Below are 9,868 nucleotides of genomic sequence, written 5' to 3' on the forward strand. Positions count from 1 at the left end.
GAAAGCTATAAAAAGATTGAGTAATGAGAGAAGACCTAAATAAAGGTATGTGCCATGTTTCTAGATTAGTAGACACATTCTCTCTCTCTTTATATATATGTATAAATATATATCTTACGTAGGCTCCACGCCCAGCGCAGAGCCCAGTGCAGGACTCAAACTCACAACCTTGAGATCAAGACCTGAGCTGACATCAAGACTCAGACGCTCAACCAACTGAGCCATCCAGGTGCCCCTGGAAGACTCAACATTAAAAACAATCAACTTTTCTCCAATTAACTAGACTCAGTGCAATCTCAATCAAAATTCTGACAAGTGACTGTTTTCAGTCATATGCAGCAAATATATATATAAGAAAAAAATTATGAAATAGTCAAAACAATATTAAAAGACAACCTAGGTAAAAGGGCATGCTCTAGCAGATATGGAATCTCATTATAAAGCACAGTTATTAGGAGAGTATAGACTTGGTGCAAAATACACACAGACATCAATGATTAAGAAAGCCGAGAAACAGACTCACCCATACAGAGATATTAATTAACAACGAAGGCGCCATGGGAGAACAGAAGGGAAAGGATGACCTTGACAATAAATGGTGCAAGCTGGATAGCCATATGGTATGGGCCACATACCCATATGGAAAAGATAAAAATAAAAAGACCCGTGCTTCTCATTACACAAAAATCAGACCCAGGTAAACAGCACCTCTAAGTGTGGCAGGCAAAATAAAAAGCTCCAAATAGACAATCTAGGAGAATAATTTTATGTCCTCAGGGTAGGAAAAGACTTCTCAAATAGTACACACACACAAAAAAAAACACCTATCACAATAATAATAATAAAGAGATATGTTAGACATCAAAATTAAGAACTTCCTCCAAAGGGATCATTAGGAGAGTAAAAAGGCAAATCAAAGAGCAGAGCAGTATCCCAATAATATCAAACTGGAAACATCCCAAACGTCCATTAGCAAAACACATCATGGTTTCTTCATACACTGGAACACTACACAGCTACGCTCAACAATACCGATGACTCTCAAAACCATGTTTAGTGAAAGAAAAGCACCTAACTACATCAGTCAGAAGAGCATGTGGCTCTTGATCTCAGAGCCGTGAGTCTGAGCCCCACACTGGGTATAGAGATTACTTGGGGGAAAAAAATGTTAACAAAAACAAGCTTAGTGAAAGAGCCCAGATACTTAAGAATACATACGGAAGGATTCCATTTATATAAATCTAGAAAGCAGGATAAACTACAGTGAATAAGGACAAATGGTTGGATGGTAAAACTATAAAGAATAAATAATTACCAGAAAGGTCAGTGTAATAATTACTAGAGGGGGCGGTTAGGGTGGGAATGTTCTATTTTTTACCTTGGCAGTAGTTACATCAGTATGTGTTTTATGAAAATACACTGAGTTATAAATTTTAAAAAGCTCAAAAATACTCAAGGGCAGTGCTCGCTTCGGCAGCACATACACTAAAAAATACTCAAGGGCTTTTGATGTAGGGAGGGTTGCAATGGTGCCATGTATGCCTGGCACCTTCAGGAGGACGGGGCTACCTTCACTTCCACTTCAAGTATCTTAGCTTTTAAATCATAATTATGTTCAAACAATTAATGCACTGCATTGATAAACATTTATTACAACTCTAAGAACCTGAACAAACTTCTTTGGAATCCAAAAAGAAGAAAGGGACGTCTCTCAGCATGAAAACATGAACGGGAATGCTAAACTTCCAACTCAAGATAAGAGTTACTTCTGGAAAGAAAGATTAATGGGATTGGAAAACGTTCAAAGGAGGCCTTTCTACTGTAATGTTTTATTTATCTATGTTTTAGTACTCAAAAAAAAAAAAGGCTAAAGCAAATATGGGAAGTGTTAAAATTTAAACAAAATTGGGTGGTGTATATAGGAATATCTTTGTATTTCTACCATAATATGTTGGAAATATTCATAAGGGAGTAAAATAAAACCATGTCCTACAGTCTTTTCATCTCATTTCTCCACGGAAAAACTCTGCTTCAGTTTCCTACTTAGCCTTCCAGAAACAAACTATAAAATATTCTCAAAGGCTTATGTTCTTCTTCACCACCACCACTAAATCCCACATTTTCTTCTTCCCCCAAGCTAAGTATCTCCCTTACAGTTTCTCCATGTTTCATGTCAAATTCTTCATATTCCTTATCATTCCAGCCATTCTGTTCTAGACAGCAACAGCCCTCAAAATGAAGGGCCAAGATCCTAATCAATACCCTGCATGAGGGCAGCCCGGGTGGCTCAGCGGTTTAGTGCCACCTTCAGCCCAGGGCGTGATCCTGGAGACCCGGGATCGAGTCCCACACATCGGGCTCCCTGCATGGAGCCTGCTTCTCCCTCTGCCTATGTCTCTGCCTCTCTCTTTCTCTCTGTGTGTCTCTCTCTCACGAATAAATAAATAAAATCTTAAAAAAAAAAAAAAAACCTTTATGAGGTTCCTCCAATTTCTCAGTTTTGCCAGCAAACATTTAACCCACAGATAATTTAGGTAAGAATTAGTTCTTTTTCCTTCCAGCCAGCCCACCTGTTCTACAAGCAACCAGAGAATGTCCTTGCTGCACACATGCGGTCATCTACCCAACTCCTGTAGCACTTTTCCAACAGAACCCAACCCGCCCGCAGTACCGCTCCCCTGCCAACATCCGGTTTGGCTAGGAGCATCTGGTGCAATTCTGTCCAGTAAGATTTGAGGGGAATTGTGCTGGTGGGCTTTGAGAAAGATTTCTTCACCCTTTAGGGGAGATACACAGGAAGAGATAGTCCCCTCCTCCCCTGGGCATTATCATACCACAGCATGTCCTCTGGAACCACATCCTATCTGCGAGGTGTTTGGCTGCGAAAGGGAGAATGGAAAGGTTGCCCAGAGCTACTCAGTTAACCGATCTCACAGGTGTCCCACTCCAAATGCTGATTAACTTTTTTCTGGACCACAATCTTATCCCAGTCAGTGATAAGCACCAACCTCCTCCTATGGTTTGTCTATCAATTAGCTAGGCTAGTGACTGTAAATCTCTTCCAAATAATCCCATCCCCTGACTTTGATAAGACTCCCCCTCCTCCACCACACACACACACAAACTGGGGGGGGGGGGGGGGGGGGGCTTTTAAATTTCCTTTCCTTAAATTTTGCAGAATACAAAGATGAAACAAACTTATTATTTAGAGAGAGAGCCCAAGCACCATGGCACATTATATAAAAAGGCATTAGAAGTTTTTGGAAAATCCATGGAAAATGTAAAAAGACAAAGTCTCCTGTAATTATATCCTTCAAAGATAACCACTTTGGTATATAGTTTGGCATATACTGGTTCATGATATATCTAACTTCTATGAAATTAATTTCTTTTAAAGCAAATACTTGTATCAGATTTTTTGGTAGTGGGGAAGATAGAAAAGGAGATCTGCAACCACAAGAGAGACCTTATGAAACACCCTGACGCAGATGAAAGAAAGAGCAACAGACTTAGAAGAGGACAGATGGATTCGTACCTGGGCCCTGCTGCATGGCCTTAGGCCCCTGACCTCTACTGACTCCCTTTTTAAGTGGGGATAACAATACTGACTTCGGTAAACTGCCCACAGAGACTAAGAAGATAATGTGCCCAAAAGAGTTCTGTTAGGGTTTTTTGTATGCTGCTGTTTTGTTTTTCTGTACTTGCACACAAGAATCACCTGGGGAGATTTAAAACTGAGACTCCCAGATGTACTCAATGAGATTCTCTGAGGGCGCGGCTGTGAAATCACAGGCAAGTGCATCCTGTAGAGTAAAAAGCACTATGCATATTTGTTTTTTACTACTGTAGCATTTAGCATGTACAACAGAACCTCAGGGCACCTGGGTGGCTCAGGGGTTGAGCATTTGCCTTTGGCTCAGGGTGTGATCCCGGGGTTCTGGGATAGAGTTCCACATGTTTCCCGGCAGGGAGCGTGCTTCTCCCTCTGCCTATGTCTCTGCCTCTCTTTGTGTCTCTCTCATCAATAAATAAATATTTTTAAAATAAAATAAAAATAAGTAAAACAGAACCTAACAACAGTGATTCAACAAACACTCGTAGGCTAAATAACAAATGAAAAGCCTAGTTTAAAAAAAGATTATAGTTGGGGAGCCTGGGTGGCTCAATCGGTTAAGCAGCAAACCCTTTGATTTCAGCTCCTGTCTTGATCTCAGGGTCATGAGACTGAGCCCCATGTTGGGTTCTGTGCTGGGCATGGAGCCTGCTTAAGAGCCTCTCTCCCCCTCTGTCCCTCCCCACCCCCTTTCTTAAAAATTTTTTTTAATAAATAATAAAATGAATTGAAAAATAAAAAGATTATAAAGACATTTCATTTTTAAAAAACAACTTCAGGGCAGCCTGGGTGACTCAGCGGTTTAAGCGCCTGCCTTCTGCCCAGGGTGTGATCCTGGAGTCCCAGGATCGAGTCCCACATCAGACTCCCTGCATGGAGCCTGCTCCTCCCTCTGCCTATGTCTCTGCCTCTCTCTTTGTGTGTGTCTATCATGAATACATACATAAAATCTTAAAAAAAAATAAAAAATAAAAAAAAAGCTTCATGAGCTTATGTAAAAAAAAATTGAGCAAAAATAATTAGTTGTACAAAGGACTAGAACCTATTTCTATTTGAATGGGCCGATATGGTCCACTTTCCATCTTAGGCCATAAATCAAGGTATACAATACTAAATTTAATTAAGCTTCAAGATAATCTACTTTATCTCACTAAAAAACAACTCTTGAAAATTGGAACAGAGACAATTTCAAATTCTCTCTCAAATGACCCCCAGAAACTACAATTACTGTACAAAGATTTATCCCTACCTTTTATCACACAGAAAACTTTATTTTCTTACAGTAGTTCATTTTAGGACAATTCAAAGTAGTAACTGCTAGGTACCAACTCCAATATGCAATATATGCCAGTTTTACCAAATATATGTACTTGATCTACTAAGGTATACACCATGTTTACAGTGAGGTTTCCCTGGAAGATATGTTTTGAGATTATTTTTCCCTTTTTATTCATCTGTATTTTTTAAATTTTATAATGAATGTGTACCACCTATAAAATTTTTCTTCTGTTATTTCAAAAAGAACGTGCAGGGACCCCTGGGTGGCTCAGCAGTTGAGCACCTGCCTTCGGCTCAGGGTGTGATTCTGGGCTGCAGGGATCAAGTCCCGCATCGGGCTCCCTGTATAGAGACTGCTTCTCCCTCTGCCTGTGTCTCTGCCTCTCTCATGAATAAATAAATAAAATTTTTAAAGAAAGAAAGAAAGAAAAAGTGCAGAATGGGGAGCCTGGATGGCTCAGTCAACAGACCATGTGACTCTTGATCTTAGGGTTGTAAATTCAAGCCCCACACCGGAGGTAGAGATTACTTAAAAATAAAATCTTACCAAAAAAAAGTGTAGAAGCCCAAAATTCAGAAAGGGTGAAAAACATAATTAAAGATCTTGAAAGGCTTAAGCTTTGATTTTCCAAAGTCAAAACATCAGATAAGTTAACCATATCTGATTCTTAGGGGCACCTGGTAAGCAACCGAGTCTTGATTTAGGGCTCAGGTCATGATCTCAGGGTCATGAGACTGAGCCCCCAAACAGGCTCCCCACTTAGTGGGGAGTCTGCTGGAGATTCTCTCCCTTATCCTGCCTCTCCCTCTGCCCCCTCTAAAATAATAAATAAATAGATCCTTTTTAAAAATCTGTTTTTTATATTTGGAAAACATGAATAACCCTTCACATTTTACTGCCAAGACTTCTAAGCTCTTCAGCTTTAAAAATAACTATGTTTTTGAATGCTATAAAAAAACATTATTGGGTCAACTGACAACTGGAATATGGACAGATTTGATTTTAACATCATATCAATGTCAAATTTCCTTAAATCGATAATTGTACTAACACGTAAGACAATTTCCTTGGTTCTCAGGAAATATAAAGTGAAGGAATTAAGGGGCAGGATGAATGGAACTCATAAATACTTCAAAAAATACATAAGAATAGAATAAAAAAATAAAGCAAATGCTGAATAGGAAAAACATTAACTGGTGATTCTGGGTATGAGTTATTTGTACCATTTTTGCTATTTTTGTAAGTTTGAACTTCTTTTTAAATAACATTTTTAATTGAAAGAAGTAACCAAAAAAAATGACACTTAAAATTGTCCTAAAAAACATTTAAAAGCATGCTGGATCAATTTCAGGCAAGACATTAAATTAGCATCGTCTAGAAGAAGTATAATATGAGCTATATATGTTGTATTTTCAGGTGGCCACATTAAGATTAAAAGAAACAGGTGAAACTAAGTTTAACATATTTTACTTAGCCATGGTTTAAAATACCATCATTTCGATGTCATCATCAATATAAAAATTACTGAGATATTTCACAATTTTTTTTCATTGTAAATATTCAAAATCTGGTGTGCATGTTACAGTACAATGCATTTCAGATGCTAAATTTGCATAGGAAATACTTGATCTGCATTTAGATTTCATTAAATGTACAGTTCAAAAAGTAGATCCACATAACCAAATTCTATCAAAAACAGTTAAGTTTTCCAGTCCCTGAACTATCAGTTTTAAATGTCAACTTAAATTAATTAAAATTAAATAAAGTGGAAAACTACTTCCCTCAATCATACTGCAAGCTCAGTAGCCACATGCCTTTAAACTGTCATACAGCCCAGTTTTAGATAATGAAACAAAATCCCTCTATGCCAGAAGGACCTGATTGCTAAGACTTAATTTATCATATTTATCAAAAGATTTTTAGTAGTTATGATAAAATGATGACTGCTAATCCTATCAGAAGCCTTGGCATCTCCCCAAATCATAATCAGACATTCCCTATACCACTCAGAATACCAACACAAAGCCTTCTTTATCTTCTAAGTCAGTTGTCATACCTTGTTATCTGAGGTTCCTGAAAATTGTCTGTCAAATGGCCCTCTTTTAAATGTAGCAGAATGAACCCGAGTTCTGGCTCTCGGAAGCATCAATGTCCATTGTTACAGAGTGCAGAGTTTCAGCACAAATACCGTCGGAGAATCCCGAATGGGAACATGCACACAACAGAACATATCCCGGATTTAAAAGAGATGACCGGCACAGAGGCAGGTTTTTCTTTTTAAACAGGTGTAAGAGATTAATTCAGTCCACACCAAGCAACACTAAAGATTTGCCAATCAATAATTCTGCGCCAAGCAACTTGATCAGGGATTTGGCTAGAATCCCTTTGGCTAATCTCAATAAAGACCTTCCCAAAGACATCCCGATTTAGGCCATTCTCATCTAAATTAAGGTTTAGGCAGCCCTTTGCCTGACAGCAAATAAATGAAATGAAACGAAACACGCACAAATAAAATTTTGCCCACTTGACGAAAGGAAAAATGATCTGAAAGATCATTTAGTGAGGTCAAAAATACAGTTCCAAAGAACAGAAGTCAGCCTAAAACAGCACTTATAAACCATTTTAGGGAAATGTCTAATTCCTACCTTCTAACTAGCCAGCCTTTTCAATGGAACAACGTTGTGGGTAACAACTGAATTTAATCCACAACTGGTTTTTCCTTCTCTGCAGGTACACATACAGGTGTTAATATTCTGCTTAAACTTGAAAGGACGTTAGTCTTTAAAACCTACCAATCCTTTACTGTGCATCTACTGGCGCCTTAAACTACGAATCCCCTGGGGAAGTGAGGGAAAAGAGGGAGCAGGATGGTTTTTGACACCATGACTAAAAATTCTACGTTCCAGACAAAAATCCCTTTTTTTTTTTTTCCTTCCTTTCGCATCCTGCTGACCTAGCTTGCAACATCCCATCGGGGGATCACAGATAGAAATCTAACCATTGTGTGGAAACAAAAATAATGGTCTACAAACATGTGTATATAAACATTAACTCTACTTACAATACGACTTCCCTTCCCCCTTCCTGCAAAGAATCATAAAGCTTTAAGCAGGATGAATACAAACGTTTCAAGCCGCCGCAGCGGAGGTGTGTTCTTGATTAGACGTATCTGACCCTGCAGATGTCTGAACCTTCTGTAGAACACGCTCTAACTTGGGGTTTTTACTGGAAACTTCTCGGCCGATGCCTAGGTCATGCAATCCCTTCTCTCTGAAATTAGCCAAACGTGCAGAAACCCATGGTGATTTTAGAAATAGTGAAGAGTGGAGAAAGAGGAGAAAAAAAGCTACACCCGAGACCCATTCGGGTCCAACAGTTCAAGCTCTATTTCGAGAAGGCAAGTAAGAATGAAAGCTGCACGTCTCCCTCGGGAACACGCCGGGTTTCACGAAGCCGCAGGGTCCGGGCCAGGCCGTGGGCCCCTCCCCGACCCCGGCGACCCCGGCCCCGGCGACCCCGGCCCCGCCGCAGCGGCCTCGGCCCCGCCGCGCATCCCGGCTCCTGAACCACCGCGGAGCACGAAGGTTTCCGGGCTTGTCCGATGCATCGCAGCTGCTGCTTAAATCCGAACACCCCCCACCCCACCCCCCAAAAAAGTAGGATGAAACCAGAGTTTTTACGGCGTAGTCGTCGGTTCCTCTCGTCGTCGCTGGAACCCGCTGAAAAGGGGGGGCAAGGCCGGCGCGGAGAGGCCCTTCCCGGGTCCGCGAGGCCGAAGCCGCCCGAGGCCCGGTGCCGGCGCTGCTCCCGGGGCGGCCCGAGCGTCCCCAGGGCCCCGCGGCCGTGCAGGGGCAGCCCAACAAAGGCGGCGTCCGCGGCGCGCAGGGTGCAGGGGCCCCGCATCGGGCCCGGGGCCGCGGGGCGCAGAGGTCCCCCGGGGAGGCGGCGGCGCGGCGGGCGGGATGGGGATGGGGGTGGGGGTGGGGATGGGGGTGGGGATGGGGGTGGGGGCGGCCCGCGCCCTCCGCGCGCCCCCCCGCACGCACCGCGCCCCGAGCCCCCCGCGCCCCCCGAGCCCCGGAGCACCCCCGCGTGCCCGGACCCCGCTGCACCCCCCGCGCCCGGAGCTCCCCGCGCCCTCCCCGAGCCCCGCGCCCCCCGCGCGCCCCCCGCGCCCGGAGCTCCCCGCGCCCCCCGCGCGCCCCCCTACGCCCCGATGCCTTTCATTTGGCCTCTGCGGCGGCGGAGGCGGCTCGACCTCCAGCGCTAAGCGCCGCGCCAAGCCGGGCGGGCGGGGCAGGCGCGCTCAGCCCGCCGCAGCGCCCACCACCCCCGCGCCCCCGGCCCCCGGGGCCCGCCCGCAGGCCGCGCTCCGCGCCCGCCCGGTGCCCACCTCGATGTAGCCGGCCAGCGCCGCGGCAGGCGCCGTGAGCCCGAGCAGCAGCAGCACCAGGAGCTTGCCGGTGGCCGAGGCGGCCGCGGTCCCGGTGGCCGCCATCCCTCGCCGGGTCGCTCTAGCGCTCGACTCCCAGGCGCGCACGCGAGCTCTCGGGACCTCTCCCCGCCGCGACCCAGAAGCATCTGAAGCCCGGTCGCCGCCGCCCCGGGGGTTTTACACCAACCGGAACTGACTTCACCGGACCACGCCCCCTCTGCCCGGCGCCCAATGCCGGCCCGCAGAGCCGCCCCAAGGCGCCGCCCCTTGCCCAGCCCAGGCCCAATCAGGAGACGGAACAGCCTGCGCCTCCCGCCCGCCGCGACCGCGAGCCCCGCCAGGCCCCGCCCCCGCCTCTGCCGGCCCCGCCCCCTCCCGGGACCCCGCGGCCGCGCGGCGAGGGGGTGTGCGCAAGGGGCCGGGGGCCGCGGCTGCGGGGAGGCGGGGAGCTTCGGCCCCCGCCCCGGGAGAGCTCCTCGGGCCGCGCTGCGCCGCTGCGGCCGCCTGCAGCCTCCTGGCTCGGGGCACGCCCCGCTCCCCT

At 45.2% G+C, this 9,868-nt stretch overlaps 1 protein-coding gene across 4 annotated transcripts in view; it reads right to left on the reverse strand.

Annotated features, from left to right (window-relative positions):
• The window catches only part of APLP2 (amyloid beta precursor like protein 2), an 81,897-nt gene extending 72,414 nt beyond the window's left edge, over positions 1 to 9,483 (reverse strand). For 3 of the 4 annotated variants that reach the window (XM_041770625.1, XM_041770624.1, XM_041770622.1), the window contains exon 1: positions 9,286 to 9,483. In XM_041770625.1, coding sequence (XP_041626559.1) covers positions 9,286 to 9,390 — 105 coding nt within the window. In that variant the 5' untranslated portion in view covers positions 9,391 to 9,483. The remainder of the gene's footprint in view (positions 1 to 9,285) is intronic. The other variant, XM_041770623.1, reaches the window with a different exon arrangement.
• Between the last annotated feature and the right edge of the window lie 385 nt (positions 9,484 to 9,868).

The sequence above is a fragment of the Vulpes lagopus genome, chromosome 10 (genome assembly GCF_018345385.1).
Source record: "Vulpes lagopus strain Blue_001 chromosome 10, ASM1834538v1, whole genome shotgun sequence".
In the NCBI taxonomy this organism is placed as follows: domain Eukaryota; kingdom Metazoa; phylum Chordata; class Mammalia; order Carnivora; family Canidae; genus Vulpes; species Vulpes lagopus.